Source organism: Giraffa tippelskirchi, chromosome 3 (genome assembly GCF_054371585.1).
Source record: "Giraffa tippelskirchi isolate mGirTip1 chromosome 3, T2T-mGirTip1v1.2.pri, whole genome shotgun sequence".
NCBI classification, from domain to species: Eukaryota; Metazoa; Chordata; class Mammalia; order Artiodactyla; family Giraffidae; genus Giraffa; species Giraffa tippelskirchi.
Genome location: NC_137277.1, coordinates 99,067,510 through 99,084,333, shown reverse-complemented (window position 1 = coordinate 99,084,333; position 16,824 = coordinate 99,067,510). Strand labels below are relative to the sequence as shown.

The 16,824-nt window shown below is 41.8% G+C and overlaps 1 protein-coding gene across 12 annotated transcripts in view; it reads left to right on the top strand.

Moving 5' to 3' along the window:
* The window catches only part of TANC1 (tetratricopeptide repeat, ankyrin repeat and coiled-coil containing 1), a 327,768-nt gene that overhangs the window by 241,610 nt on the left and 69,334 nt on the right, over positions 1 to 16,824 (top strand). For 9 of the 12 annotated variants that reach the window (XM_081582806.1, XM_081582795.1, XM_081582799.1 and 6 more), the window contains 2 exons: positions 9,327 to 9,457; positions 10,492 to 10,678. In XM_081582806.1, coding sequence (XP_081438932.1) covers positions 9,327 to 9,457; positions 10,492 to 10,678 — 318 coding nt within the window. The remainder of the gene's footprint in view (positions 1 to 9,326; positions 9,458 to 10,491; positions 10,679 to 16,824) is intronic. The other 3 variants (XM_081582801.1, XM_081582800.1, XM_081582796.1) reach the window with 1 other exon arrangement.

The window sequence follows — 16,824 nt, the reverse complement described above, 5'->3', positions numbered from 1 at the left end:
GAAAAGACCTACAGAAAGTAAACCCCAAATAATTAAGAAAACTGTAATAGGATCATACATATTGATAATTACCTTAAATGTAAATGGATTAAATGCACCAACCAAAAGACATAGAATGAGTGGGTGGATGAAAACATGTGCATATATGCACTTCCACTTACATCACTCTACTTGACACCCCCCCAAATTGTATGTAATTATTTTATATTGTTAAGTTAGTTATATTCCCATTATGGCTTGAAATTGTAATTATCTTTTATTTTTTGCCTGGCTATTGATTGTGAAAACTGATAAACATTTTTTTACTGTTGTGATGATGTAACTATTACTCACTTAATACCATTGTATCATGATTGGTCAACAGAAAAATAATGGACCTCTATCTCACCAAAGTTAGGATCTAATAGAAAAACGTGTAATCATGTTTAAAAATCCAGATGTGTATCACAATTATCTTGAAATTTTTTGAAAAATACAAATGCTCAGGTATTGCTTTTTTCCTCCAGAGCTCCAGATATGTTTCTAGTGAGCAGTCATGTTTAAAAACATCTGGACTATATGATGATCTTTTACTTTTATCTAGTTTCACTTTTTCTATTTCATATTCAGTGCTACCATTTCATTTAGTTTATGTTCTCAATTTCTCCATCTCTTTTTTTTTTAATGTTCTTTCTCAAGCCTTTATCAAGTGTAGTAGAAAAACTTTTGTATATGTATATTTATAAATATGTATAATATGTATATCTTAGAAAACTTATGAACTTTTGCCTAAACTAAAAAATTATGACATTTTGATTCCACTTGTTTGACTTAGTATGAGTAGAATGCTAGATTTCTGATTAAAAAATAGATATGCAACAAGCAACAAAGGTTTACTGTATAGCATAGGGAACTATAGTCAATATCTTGTAATAACCTATAATGGAAAATAATTTCAAAAATAACATATGTGTATTTGTATAACTGAATCACCTTGTTGCACACCTGAAACATTGTAAGTCAACTATACTTCAATTAAAAATATACATATACACACACACACATACACAGGGAAGTCAAAAAAGGAAACGGACCATTAAAAAAAGTTACTGTGCCTAATATGGCCGTCTCAGGAGCCTTGGGCAAGTGAATGAGTTTAAGTTGTGGGTAGTGATAAAGAATGGAGAAGGAAATGGCAACCCACTCCAGTGTTCTTGCCTGGAGAATCCCAGGGATGGTGGAGCCTGGTGGGCTGCCATCTGTGGGGTCGCACAGAGTTGGACACGACTGAAGCGACTTAGCAGCAGCAGCAGTGATAAAGAAATAGAATTGGTGAGGGTAAACCACATCTCTTTTACCCCCAAGGAGTTGAGCAAGTAATGGAAGATGAGAGATCAGTTAGTAGGATGAGGGTATGTGCAATTATGATTTTATTTGTTATTTTAAAGAAAGAGAATTTAGTACAACTGAACATTTAAAGACTCTGCAAGTGTGGTACATGGACTTCTAGGCATCCCCAAGACCCTTACAGGGGTCTGTGAAGTCACAGCTCTTTTCAGAATAACACTTGATATTTCCATTTCTTTTACATTGACATTTGTGATGGTGCAAGAGCAATTGTTGGTAAAACTTCCAATGCCTTAGCACATGTCAGAGTATGGGCACCTGCTATTATTCTAGGGCTGCATGTGGGTTGTTTTTTTTTAACCGCTACCCACTTGCATCAGAAATAACAGTTCACTGAAAAATGTCCTTGATGAAGCCCCCAAAATAATGAATTTTAAGTCCTGACCCTTGAATACCCACCTTTTAAATATCTGGTGAGATGAAATTGGAAGTCTGCAGAAAGTGTGTCTACTGTGTGCTGAAGTGTGATGGCTGTCTGAAGAAAAAGCACATGTGTGATTGAATTGCAAGCTGAACTAGCCATTCAAAAAAAAAGAGGGAACATCATTTTTATTTGAAAGTGCTCCTGACAAATCAGTTACTCCAAATTGGGTATTTTGCATATATTTTCCTGAAAAGGAACAAAATGAGCATGTCACTTCTATGAAAAAAACAAAAAAAAACAAAAAAAATCCCCACCTGACAGGGTTTAGTTGCCAATGATAAAAATTGACCTTTTGAGTGAAAATTAGGTTTGGGGGAATTTGCACCTGTCACAGTGAGCGTGATGGCTTCTCAGGATTTTTCTATTGAGATCTGTGGTGATGTTAATGAATGTGATATTTTGGTGTTGTATAATAAAATGTGTCAACACTTGCAAGAGCTGCAAAACCAGTATTTTCCAAATGACCCAATACATGGTGTTACAAAATCTTGCATGGGTAAAATCCATTTGAAGCATAAAACAGACCATTGGATTTTCTTGTAACAGAATACAGAAAGTTCATTGATTCAGATTCAGAGTCAACACTGGAACTAACCTTTAAGAAATTGCTACTTGTCAAGTTTTGGGGCGGTATCAAAGAAGAATATCTGTAATTAACTGGAGAGGTTCCTCCCTTTCGGAAAGACAAAGCCCTCTGAAGCCACAGTTCTTCACATGCTTCAACCCAAAGAACCTATCACAACAGACTGAATGCAGAAGTAGACATTAGAATCCAACTGTCTTCTACTAAATCAGATGTTAAAAAGAATTAGCACAAATTTAAAACAATGCCATTCTTAAGTAACTTTTTAAATTGAAAATATGGTTGTTATTACTAAAAGTGATATTTGTTAATGAAATTTTTAACTTAAAATGTATTAACGTAGATTTTTAAATTCCTAGTTTTAATTTCTAACATGATGAATATCAATAGACATAATCCACATAAGCCTAAACTCTTTGGAGTCCTTAATTTTTAAAGGTGAGCTCTGACACCAGAAATTTGAGAACCACCAGCTTAGAAAAGGAGAAAATAAAAATAGATGAGAAAATTGATTCAGAGTCTAATTGTTATCTAGACTGAAGAGGATGAGGACCAGAGACAAAAAGGCTAATTCAGAAAACATTTTGAAAGAGGAAATGGTAAGATTTGGTGACAGTTTCAGCATGGGATGCATGAGATGAAAAACTTAAAGATAACTTATATGATAATATCTCTTCAGGAAAATTAGAGATACCAAGAAAACATTTCATGCAAAAGATAAGGACAGAAATGGTATGGATCTAGAAGCAGAAGATATTAAGAGGAGGTGGTGAAAATACACAGAAGAACTGTACAAAAAAGATCTTAATGATCCGAATATTAACAGAAGCAGAAGTTATTAAGAAGAGGTAGCAAAAATATACAGAACTGTACAAAAAAAGATCTTAATGATCCGGATAACCACAATGGTGTGATCATTCACCTAGAGCCAGACATCCTGGAGTGCAGAGTCAAGTGGGCCTTATGATGTATCACTACGAACAAAGCTAGTGGAAGTGATGGAATTCCAGCTGATCTATTTCAAGTCCTAAAAGATGATGCTGTTCAGGTGTTGTACTCAATATGCCAGCAGATTTGGAAAACTCAACAGTGGCCACAGGACTGGAAAAGGTCAGTTTTCATTCCAATCCCAAAGAAGGGCAATGCCAAAGAATGTTTAAACTATCCCACATTTGCACTCATTTCACATGCTAGGAAGGTCATGCTCAAAAAAAAGTTAGGCTTCAACAGTTCGTGAACTGAGAACTTCCAGACGTTCAAGCTGGATTTAGAAAAGGAAAAGGAACCAGACATCAAATCACCAACATCCGTTGGATCATAGGAAAAGCCAGAGAATTCCAGAAAAATATCTACTACTGCTTCATTGACTATGCTAAAGCCTTTGACTATGTGGATCACAACAAACTGTGGAAAATTCTTAAAAAGTTGGGAATACCAGACCACCTTACCTGCCTCCTGAGAAATCTGTATGCAGGTCAAGAAGCAACAGTTAGGACTGGACCTAGAACAATGGACTGGTTCCAAATTGGGAAAGGAGTACATCAAGGCTGTATATTGTCACCCTGCTTATTTAACTTACATGCAAAGTCTGTCACGTGAAATGCTGGGCTGGATGAAGCACAAGCTGGAATCAAGATTGCTGGGAGAAATATCAATAACTTCAGATATGCAGATGATACCACTCTTATGGCAGAAAGTGAAGAGGAAGTAAAGGGACCCTTGATGAAGGTAAAAGAGGAGAGTGAAAGAATGCACAGTGATTCAAAACTCAACATTCAAAAAACTTAAGATCATGGCATCTGGTTCTATCACTTCATGGCAAATAGATGGGGAGACAATGGAAACAGTGACAGGCTTTATTTTCTTGGGCTCCAAAATCACTGTGGATGGTGACTGCAGCCATAAAATTAAAAGACACTTGTTCCTTTGAAGAAAAGCTATGACAAATCTAGACATGTATTAAATAAAGCAGAGACATTACTTTGCCAACAAAGGTCTATCTAGTCAAAACTATGGTTTTTCCACTAGTCATGTATGGATGTGAGAGTTGTACCATAAAGAAGGCTGAGTGCTGAAAAGTTGATGCTTTTGAACAGTGGTGCTTGAGAAGACTCTTGAGAGTCCCTTGGACTGCAAGGAGATCCAACCTGTCCATCCTAAAGGAAATCAGTCCTGAATATTCATTGGAAGGCCTGATACTGAAGCTGAATCTCCAGTACTGTGACCACCTGATGTGAAGAACCGACTCATTAGAAAAGATCCTGATGCTAGGAAAGATTGAGGGCAGGAGGAGAAGGGGACGACAGAGGATGAAATGATTGGATGGCATCACTAACTCGATGGACATGAGTTTGAGCAAGCACCGGGAGGTGGTGAAGGACAGGGAAGCCTGACGTGCTGCAGTCCATGAGGTCAAAAAGAGTCGGACATGACTGAGTAGCTGAACAACAATATGATGACTGTGTTTTCATATTGCAGACTAGAAACCCATTATTGACAGAACCAGATCAGGTGCCTAGATAGATGCTCCTCTATAAATAATATTTTTGGAAATTCAAGGAGGAGGGAATGGTGATGGCTTAGGAGAGGGAGCAACCAGAAAGAAACTGGAAAAGATTTGTGGAGAGGGCAAGGACAGCAACAGGTTTAGCACAAAGCGGGTCCTGGACAGTTAGAGGCAGAGAGGGAGGGATTTAACATCAGTCAAGGCTGTGTGGCACTTAACAGACTTGATCAGAAGTACTGTCTTGGAAGCTGATGTTAAGTCAGTGGTTCAAGGCTACATGCTAGTGAATGGCCAAACATTATCAACAACACTCAGGGCTCTGTTGAGTTTGAGGAGGAGGAGAGGGGAGAAATGGCTTCTCTTGGTGGTATGATCATTGGTAATCCTGAAGGACCTCTGCAGTTCTAGTAGAGTCCGGCTTTAAGAAGAGGGAACTATTAGATAGGAAATGAGCAGTAGATGTGGGCCAAGTTGGAACAGTTAGATACTCAGCTGAAGGAGGGAATTTGTTGTTTTGAAGGAATAGTGAGTTAAGAAACAGTTAAATTAAGGCAGGAAAATTCTAAATAGAAAAGTATTTTTATGTAAGAGAAACATATGCACATTAAATATAAATAAGGAGCCATGGGCTTCCCTGGTGGCTCCTACAGTAAAGTCTTTTCCTGCAATGCCGGAGACCTGGGTTTTATCCCTGGGTAGGGAGATCCCCTGAGGAGGGCATGGCAACCCACTCCAGTGTTCTTGCCTGGAGAATCCCATAGACAGAGGAGCCTGACAGGCTGCAGTCCATGGGGTTGCAAAGAGTCGGACACAACTGAGCAGTCAACTAAGCACAGCACGTGAAAACAGAAAGTGAAGTAATAATAGTGGAAAAGTGGGATCTTGGTGTTAAATTTGGTAGAAATAATGATCACCTTTGATACAGTGTCTTATGTCAAAGATATTTGGTTTATTAGGTGTTTCTCATATTTGTTTTGAACTTCACGATCAAAAAGAAGTGGATGATGGCCACTTCCATGATGAGGAAATTGAGGTTTGGAGAGGCTCACCCAGTAAGGAGTCCAGAATAGCTTTAGTGTGGAGTCCTTTCCTCTGAGCCTGTGGGGGGAAGGATGAGGGGATGGTTATAAGGAGCACACACAGGTTTGAAGTTAGGATGGCGGTAACTGGGGAGACAGTCACTTTGTGGACCATACCTGGATGTTGGTGCCCTACGTGTGATCCAATAAGTGTGCATAGTTAGAAGGAGCCAAGCAGGGAGTGATTGAAGAAATCCCCTTTGCTTTTCTCCACATGATTATTCCACAGTGGTTTGAAAGCAAGGATTGCCAGAGAATTACCTATAGGATCCTAGGGAGCGTGAGGCTGATTACTCTCTCAGCTTCAGATACAGCCATCGTAAATGCATTGGATATTTATTGGGTTGACCAAAAAGTTTGTTTGAATTTTCCATAAGATGCTACAAAAAAACCTGAACAAATTTTTTGGCCAACCCAATAAATGTATGAGATACCAGAGCATTGCTAAGAGATGAAGTCTTTCTTTCCAATCCTCAGCCCATTTGTATTGGGTAAGGTAACTCATAATTGATGAGTGATTTAGTATTAGCCACATGAATGGAAATAGACTATCTAGAGTATCCCATTTGGATTTTGGTGTGGAAGTCATTTTAGAATCATTAGCTCAAAGAAAATTCTTTCTGACTGTTCAGATCTCAGTATTTGGTGACTGACTATGAAAGGAGAAATGCATTTCCATTTCATAGTCATGAGTATCAGTGTGTGTTCCCAGACAGCTCATTTTCCCCAAAATGGCACTGTCATACTTCACCCAGGAGTCCTCCTGCCAGAATGAAAAGTTCAACAAGAGAGGGCCCTGTGCATTAGGGAAGGAAAGATGAAGACAGCTTGATGTGGATTAAGGAATTCAGACTGAAGGGGACTTCTGAGCAGAAGGTCGCTAGGATGACATTTTAGTAGAAAGAGTGAGATGAAAAGACAGTTGGAAAGCTTTTGGAAGAAAGAAAATTGCAGTGGCTTAATGGATGCCAAAACTACAGTACAGTCATTCATCCCAAACCCAGGTAGAGTTTTGGAGCTTTGGTAACAGTAAAGTTCAGGTTGAACAGTTAAGAGAACAAGTTAATGATGAATTTGGATGTCCTTTGTGTATCTGGGCAACTGGGATGGCCACTGCTCCCCAACTTGCCTGAAGGGAGATAGTTTGGATGACTAGTTGTCTTTGAATTTGTGTGTGCATGCACGCGCACATACACACTTAAACTGAAAACCTTGACAGTCTGGTGTGAATCTGCTATCCTAACCCACCCCTCTGTAGGACCTACATAGGATGCTGGTCTCAGAGTTGACCGTTGTGGCCCTGTTTGTCAACACAGTGAATTTTGTGACAGCAGCTGCCAACTGGGAGTCATTTGTGGCTCTTTCCTCAGAGTGTTTCAAGTTGAACCGGAAGCTAGACATTCTGGGGCAAGTCACAGTTGGGTCACAGTGTAGAGATTGTTTTGAAAAGAAAGGGGGGTGTGGAGTAGGGAAATGGCTGAGTTCTGGCCCCTCACCCACTTCTTCCCCTTTCCAGCTGCATCCTGTTCTCCCTCCAGTCCAGCTGCCGCCTAGGATAAAGTAGCTGCCCTGCTAGAGCCTAAGGGCAAGGAGGGTGGCGCCGTGGTCCAGCCCTTGGGTGTGCCTGGACTATGCTGATTTGATTGGGTTCCTGCTTTCCTTTCACCAGTGCCCATGTATCTTAAGAGTCAAAATGTGGTCGGAGATCTGTGGTGGGAAGGAACCTTCTGTAGGGTGGCTTTGAGGGTGTGGTTGGCCCGCCCTGGGGTGGCTCCCTTACCCCTGTCATTGGCTTGGGGCCACTGCTCTTTCATGTTAAGAGTTTATCTCTAATGATCCAGAAACATCAGGGCTCTTTCAACCCACAACAATCAAGTCTTGGTTAATTTTACCCCTGCAGTATGCTAGAGCAACTGAAAAACATTCAGGCTGGGAAACAGCTGTTCTCACCCTAAACATTGGGAGCTTTTGAGAGCAGGCAAGGGCAGGGGTACTTTTCCTTCCTTGAGGATACAACTGATTTAACTTCCCTTGTAGCTGCCATCCTGCAAAACATGACTTGGCAAAACTGATAATGTGGGTGAGGATAATAAAGATGGTCTTTCTCAGCTCTGCTTATATTGTCTTTTGTATTTTCTTACAAAAGGCAGAGTTAGCATTGAACTTTGGTGATGATACTGTATGTCAAAGGTAATATCTCCAATTTGATTTTTCCTCATTTTATGTTTCTATAACCTATTACCTATTATCTGCAGATTTCCACATCCAGGGAACACTGGTTCATGAATGTATGGATCTAGGTACCTAGACAATTAACAAAAAACAACAAAATGTGAAGATGAATGACTGTTACAGATTACTTGTTGTTCTTAAGTTCTAACTGTGTAAGCCCAGTTGCTTTATACATTATTTCGTTCCCTGATGGAAGCTGAGCTGGCTTAAAACTGTAAGAGAGGTGTTAGAATGAAGTGAATATCATTTTGTCGACCAAAGTTAAGTTCCCTTAGAGTCTGGATACAAGGTTAACCTACAGCTCAACACATAAGTCAAATCCAACAGTAAAATTCTCTTGGCACAAAGCACAATGACCAACCTTAAGGAGACCAGAGGAAGGCATGGCTTCCAAACATGCCCTGTCAGGTGGAACACGCTTCCAGCATTCCTATGGAGTGTGCTGAAAGCACATCCAGTTTTTCTACATCTTCTCATGGACAGCAGGGTGTACTACTGGGTCCTGTCTCTTGGGACACAGTTTGCTGGGACTTAAGATCTTTGTTTCAGCATGGTTCCCTGATGACTGACCCTTGGGTTTGAATCCTGGTTTTGACTTTCACTCCTATGGAGTGTGCATAGGAAGTTTCCACTGACGTGGTTGTGCCCTTGCCTTGTGTAATGAGAGCTTGCATTTCAGTTTTCCCCCAGCATGCAAGTGACTCTACCAGCATGCCACTTGGGTTTTAGTTTATTTCAGCCTTCTGTGGGCATTGGACACATGGTGCCCTTCAAGAATAAGAGGAAGAGTAGGCCTTTTTCTACCTTTGGTGTCTCAGGTACCCATTTCTCACGACATGGAAATAGGACTTGCTATCAGATAATGATACTGTGCCTTTGGATTCAGGTCAACAATTTCACCCTGTGCATTTGGTTTTTCCCTTTTACTGTTTTCTTAACCTGTCACAGTCTCTTAATTAGAATGTATTGCTAGGGGACAGGCAGCACTGTCAAACTTTGTGCATTTTATAAAAATACACAAAAGCACCAGACAAGCAGCTGTAATGCCAAGTGCTCCAGATGCGATACTGAAATTCCCGAGAGGGGTGTCTTCATTGTTTTCTTTCTTTGTTCCAGAAGCAAAGGCCGATAATGAACCGAGCTGTTCGCCGGCAGCTCAAGAACTGTTGACAAGGCTGGGATTTTTACTGGGAGAAGGGATCCCAAGTGCCACACACATAACCATTGAAGAAAAAAATGAAACCATGGTAATGCCCGAGGAAGACACTGCATGTCATATCTGCTCAGAGGATGAATGACGGCATAATCGTCTTGCCTCCTCCCTGAGTGGGGAAGTTGTTGTTCAGACCAGATGAGTCTGGGCCATTGTGTATTGAAATTCATTTCAAGAGTTTGTTTGTGATCCTTTGTAGTAGGGGGTGGGGAGAAGCAGAGGATGCAGACCTTACAAAAATGTCCACATTAACCTTCTGGTCACCACCCAAAGAAGAGTAACTAAATGAATTGAAGTGGCCAAGAGAATTCCTTAGGAATGATACCACTTTTATCTTTATAGCACTTTTATCTTTATATTCTTTTCATCTGGCTGCTTTGGTATGCACTTTCCTGTGCTTTTCTTTTTATTGGTTGAGACTTTGGAGGGTCAGTGGGGTGAGGAAAAGATTTATAGGAGATGAATGGAGACAAAATAAAATAAGATCAAAAGGTTCATCTTCGGAAGAGCACTCCCATTCCTAGGGAACGGCAGCTGGCCACATCCAAGATGAGAAGTGTACCTCTGAATAGCAATGAGGGGCCGGAGCCTCTGCCCCTTCGAGGGTCTCCGTGAGGGTGTGAGGCATTGATTGAGATCGCAGTGGCCACCAGTCTCCTTCCCTGGATTTCAGAGCCCATAAATCTTCCAAAAATTGAATCAGGTTGCCGTGCTCGTGAAACATTACAAAAACAGAGTTCCCAGATTTTCCACACAGAGGTCAAAGAACCCATTTGTCTTCTGCAGAGTTTAAATGAAAGGAAGTCTGCCTGTTTGCTGTTTCTGCTTTACAAATGTGCATTGCCACTAAATTATTTCCAAGACTGCCCTCTTAAAAAAGATCACAGGGAGGCGAACAGAACTAGGGAGATTTCTATTTTAAATTTTGGAAGACCGTATATATTAAGGTCCCTGGATTGTAAAAAAGAAAACCTGTTTTCCATTTTCTTGTTTGTTTTTGATGCTAAAACCATGAAGCTACAAAGGGGTGTATAGACGCGCTAACTCCTCCTTCCGTTCATCTTGCAGTGCACAGCTCTGAGCCAAGGCATCAGCCCTTGCTCCACTCTTACAAGCAGCACCGCCTCTCCTAGCACCGATAGCCCCTGCTCAACCTTGAATAGCTGTGTCAGCAAGACGGCAGCCAACAAAAGTCCCTGTGAGACCATTAGCAGCCCTAGTTCCACCCTGGAAAGCAAGGACAGTGGAATTATAGGTAAGACGCTCACTGCTCGCTCATGTGATGGCTCCATGCATTTCAGCCAGAGCATTCACCAGGCTCTTCTTAAGAAGGTTTTAGCGTGTGCAGTCTGTGAAGGTCAGCCTGCCCGGACTGCCCTGTCCTTTGCAGATAGCACTGGTTCCACGGACAGCTGAGCGGTTGAAGCATTGGCTTTTATATTCCTTGGTGTTTATTTGATAACCCTGGACTCATGTAAAAAATTTTCCACATCAGGTCTGGCCTGTGTATGATATTATAAAAATCTTCCCTTGTCACTAATCCACTTGATGGGTATTGGGTCTGTATAGGACACACCACAGGACAATGAAGTCCCTGCATATTGAGAAGTCTTCCCAGCCAGATCTCAAGGTCACTGATCTCCCCACTTGTCTAGGTATTTGTTCTTTCGTTTCTTCTAATGGCATCTGACTACTCTCTGGAGGCCTGGAGGTTCTAAGTCTGCCCCCCCCCACACACCCACACCCATGCCTGCAAAGTACATGTGGATATGCTGAGCTGATTGTCTGGAGATGCAGAGTGTAGTCGTGACTCTTAGGCTGGTTGGCTAGGTGACGTGAATGTTTAATTGAGTTCTTTGCATACTTCTTTTGAGGAAATCGTAAGTAAGGCTTCTGATGAGTTCAGTAGTTTCTTAGTCCCAGGTGCACAATAGAATCAACCAGGGAATTTAAGAGCCCTTGTTTTTACCTCCCATCCCAGAAGGAATGCGTTTGCATTTCTGCAGGTGGGCCTGGGTGGCTGTGTGTCCTGGTCTACAGCCTGGTGCCTTGAGGGTGGGCTATTCGGGCTTCCTATGCTCTCAGGCCATGCTGCTGTCTGACACTGGTGCCCTCCTGCAGCTCTGCCCTTTCCCTGCTGCTGAGTGATGCCATGTGTTTTTGAGGGATATTTTATGCTTTATTATTGGAATGAACCCTGCTTCCTTCCATGTTAATATGTAACCAAATGCAGTGACATTTGAGCTCTTTGTTTTCTTCAGTCACCTGTAATTTCTTTCATGTGTAATTTGAAAAACCAAACTGCAGGTTCATCCAGTTTGTATTTTGGAGATTGCCTCAGAAGATATGTGAGATACCTGGACTGGGTTGTGGAGTTCTTGGTGTCACCTCCTTAACAGCTCTTGTGAGGGGCCCCACAGCAAGAGGAAGGCAAGCCTGTTCCCTCAGTTTTCTCTTGGATCAGGATTTTCAGTGGGTTTTTGTTTCATTTTTAATTGTCTCATTGAGATATAGTTTCCATGCCACAGTATTCATCCCTTTAAACCTTTGAGTGGCTTGTGTTTATTTAGAGTTGTGCAACCATCACCACAATCTGATTTTGGAATATTTTTACCACTTCAGAAAGAAACTCTGTACCCTTAGAAGTCGCACCTCATTTCCCTGCATACACCAGACCTACTCACTGGGTAATCTACTTTCTGTCTCTGCAGACTAGCTCATTCTGGAAGTTTCATGTGACTGATTTTTGTAGCAGGTCTGAATTCTCTTCACTCCACTTCAAGCCCTTCCAGTGAGCGTATTCTTCCAATTCCCTTTTCTCTTTTAACTCTGCTTCCCCACCTGCTATTTTGTCTAACACGTTTCTCCCAGTATTACTTCTGTTTTCATGTCCCATGAAGTGTCCACCATTGATGGATCGCTGGTATTGATTCTGTGATAGCCAGATGACTTTCTTTACAGTGTTCTTGGCTCTTCTGCAATACCCTTTCCTCCTCAGAGTTTGTCTTCTTTCAGGAAATTGGCCAGTGCTACAGATCTTTTAAAAAATTATTTTTGACTGTGCTGGGTCTTCATTGCTACACATAGGCTTTCTCTAGTTGCAGCTGTTGGGGGCTGCTCTTCATTGTGGTGTGCAGGCTGCTCATTGTACTGGTTTCTCTTGTTGTGGAGCATAGGCTCTGGGCTTACAGGCTTTAATAGTTGCAGCACACAGGCTTGGTAGTTGGGACTTGCAGGCTCTAAAGCACAGGTTCAATAGTTGTGGTGCATGGGTTTAGTTGCTTCACAGCATGTGGAATCTTCCCAGACCAGAGATTGAACCTGTTTTCTCTGCATTGGCAGGCAGATTCTTATCCACTGCACCACCAGAGAAGTCCTAGTTTTTTATTTTTATTTTTTTAATAGCTTTTTTCTCTTCATTCTGTATTGTGGCATTGACATTGCAGCCTCTGATTATAACCAAGCCAGTTTCTTGTTTTGACAGAAAACTTTTCAATGACAGAAAACTACCCACGTTCATTCTCTGCCTCTTTCTCTTTCTCATTAAGAGATATTGCTGCAATTTTAAAGGTGTCCTAAAGAGGGAAACGTTGCTGGTTTGTTTTTTGTATTATCATTGAATGAATTGCAGGAATATCAAGGCTCTCAATTAGTACTTGATTTAACATAGTCCCCGCTGAACCCAGAATGGTTAGTACCCTTATAATGTGCTGTCCATAGTATCTCAGTATTTTCAGTTTTCTTATTCTTGTTTTGTTATTTACTGTTATCTCCATTATTCTGGCCTAGAGAGTTCCATGGACCATACAGTCCATGGGGGTCACAAAGAGTCAGATACAACTGAGTGACTTTCACTTTCCACATGGTTAGGGTGTCTCATCTATCTTATTCCCGATATCTGCTGGGCTCCTAGCATGGTGTTGGGAATGAGAAATTAAGGAAAGAGAATTATGGCTACTATCAAGTTTCATGGAAGGAGGGAATGGTTTAGTTGGTTTCTAAAGAAGCTGTGTGGGATTCCCATTCCAAGTCGGCATCGTCAAGTCTTTTCATGCCATCTGTACTGTAAGTTGTGTCTTGTCGTTAAGCAACTCATTTCATATCATTGAGGATGTCTTTCATTCCTTGACTCAAGTCAACATCTTCTCTTAACTCAGCTGAACATGAAAAATGGTGACGATTGAGATGGAAGTGGGAGGTGGTGCCTAAGTCCTTCTTTCAGCGAAGACCTCCTGCTCCGGGAGTTTGTGCTTCCTGCCTGGTTCCCTGAGCTCCTTTAGGAAGCCAGGACCGTAGGTGGCTGAGAGGGAGAGACACTGTGCTGTTGACAATGTTCCTCTGTTCTCTCTCCTTCAGACCTGCAGGATTAGAACCTGTTGCCAAGGGACACATTGGAGGTGTGATAGGGAGGAGAAGGGAAAAAAAGCCTTTCCTCTCCAGCAGACTTAGCCACAGCTCTTTGAAAAGGTGGGCGTGGTTGGGCCGGAGGAGGAAAGAGCCTCCTCCTGAATTGATAACAGGGTATGCAGGTTCTGTCGCCTCTCTGGGGAGCAGACATCTGTGACTCAGTTGTGGTTTGGTGATCGCTGGTGGTGGAGCGTGAAGAACATGTCTGTCTTTATAAGGTGTAGCCTGGGAATGACAACCTTTTGGGCATCTTAACTGTTCAACAGAGTGAAATATTCAAGCACACAGCGATCCTAGTGGGCAGAGATGAAGGCGAGATATCTTGGCTTCCTGCTTTGGGAGGCCCGGCAGCTGCTTGTCAAACAGGCTGGTTAAGATTCATGTTCCAAGTTACACAGGGCCTGGAGAAGGGCGGAAGAGGCTTTCCACTTAATCTTCCATTTGAAGTTGTTTAAGACTCGTCAACCTATGGAGCTCAGGCTAGAATAGCAAAGGCTTGGGGGTGGGCTGGCGTAAAGAGTGCACAGCTGTCATGGCATTACAAGCTTTGCGGAAGTTGTAGGCGCCCATCCAGGGCTCAGACCTGAGTTGCATGTGTAGTATTAGCACAGTTTATTTAGAGGAAACTTCTAACAGTGCTAAGCCATCCTTGAAAATTCCCGAACCTCCCCCTTAGCCTCCCCCTTATTTAAGCCAACTTCAGTCATGCTGATACTATTCAGTTTAAATATTTTTGACCAACAGATGCTGTGAAGGGAAGCTTGTGTTCCCACATGCCCAGACAGCCTTCTCAGGCCGCCACAGGGTGCCCAGCCTGGGTTCTGTTTCTACTGGTTTTGATATATTGCAGATGAAGAGAATTTCTTTTTGGAACTGCTTAGTAGGAGAAAGGGCAAGGTAATGACCAGTAGAGGAATTTATTGGACCCCTTCCTGTCTCTTGGAAAAGACCCTGATGCTGGGAAAGACTGAGGGCAGGAGGAGAAGGGGACGACAGAGGGTGAGATGGTTGGATGGCATCACCAACTCAGTGGACATGAGTTTGAGCCAACTCCAGGAGATTGTTGGTGAAGAACAGGGAAGCCTGGCATGTTGCAGTCCAATGGGGTCGCAAAGAGTCAGATACAACTTAGTGGCTTAACAACAACAACATCTCCGGTCTCTTAGATCCCCTGGAGAAGGAAATGGCAACCCACTCCGGTATTCTTGCCTGGGAAATCCCATGGACAGAGGAGCCTGGCAGGCTGTAGTCCATGTTTGCAAAAGAGTCGGACACGACTTAGCAACTAAACAGCAGCAAACTGTGGAGGCCAAGGCTTAGCAGAACCCTCCCCAGCTCCTGCTCCACCTTCATTGTGTTGTGCAGTTTCAACTTTATTCTATTTCAGGAGCTCCAAGTTCTCCCAACATAAACTTCTTTAGAAACTTAATAATTCTGTCATGTAGAAATACTGTCTAAGCTAGATGAGATTAATTGAATTCCCTACAATATCTTTTTTTTTGTCCCTGAGGTAAAATTCCTTATTCTAAACATATTAAAATTATTGACATTACCTAGAAGTTAGTGTCTGATTTTCAAATCTGCAATGTGAGAACCTCTAAATGGGAAACCAGCTGTACTCATTCACTTGAAGCAGCTTTTCAGTTACTTGCTTTGAAAAGGAAGACTTTATAAAGAAGTTGCTTTTAAAGGTATTTCTTCCATGACTGTAAGAACATTTTTTCTTAGTGACACTCTCTTGAATATAACTGGCTTCCAACTGTTACAAATGAAAAGTCATAGACTATGAACCCCAGCTTAGAAAAAAGTGAGGTATGGACTGACCTTGGGAATATTGCAGGCTTGTTTCCAATCTGCCATAGTAGAGTGAATGTTTCAATAAAACAAGTCACAGAACTCTTTTTGGTTTCGTAATGAGTGTAAAAGTTGTTTACACTGTACTATAGTCTGTTAAGTGTGCAATAGCATTATACTTAAGGTACATACTTTTATTAAAAGATACCTTATTCTTAAAAAATGCTGACCATCACCTGTGCCTTCAGCGAGTTGTTATCTTTTTTGCTGGTAGAGGGTTTGAAATATTTTGAGAGTTACCAAAATGTGACCCAGAGATATGAAGTGAGCACATGCTTTTGGAAAAACGGCACGCTTGAATTTACTCGATGCCGGGTTACCACACAGCTTCAATTCGAAAAACACCAGTTTATTGCAAAGTACAATAAAGCATAATATGCCTGTATGTGTATTCATTCGAATCTGTATAAAAACCAATCTGATTTTAAAAAGTCACTGGAAATAATGACTTAAAGCACTATTTGCTTTAAAGATATTGTTTGATTTTTATGAATGTTCCCACAGATCAGTATTTTATGTTTGTGTGTATTTATTTCAAAGAAATGGGCGGTTTATTTCAAAAGAAAGAGGATGGATATTGGATGAAGAGAAAGACACAAAACTCAGTTTTCCTATCAAGATTTAAAATGTTAATAAATCCTTCCTATCCATTAATGATAGAGGTGCCCAGGAGAAGGATTTCCAGGTAGCAGTTTAAAACATTCTGGCAGAGAGAGAGGCCTTTAGAAGTTAACCATTCCTTCCATTTGCTTTCTCTGCCATCTGCTTCTACCTGCTGACACTTATAATCTCCAGATGACTTTGGTGGCATGTTGGATTTGTTGAGAGCCAGTGTTAGAACAGCCCCATGAATGGAGGGGAGAGGAGGGCATCCCACGTGGAAGATGGCCTCACTTCGCATCTCACCTCTCACCCCACCGTTTCCCCACCTCCTCCTGCCCTGCTCCCCGACAACTGAGCCACCACATTCCGCCAGGCCAGATAGCTTTCAGGATGATTAAGTGCTCAGAATTTGAAAAGGGTGAAGCAAGAACTCAGACTCTGCCTTTCCCCTTTCTCGAGGGGCGGGAGGAGGGAGCTTACATTGGTTCCCCTCCTGCTCACTTTGAAGCGGGGAGGCAGGTATACATTTAGGCAGGG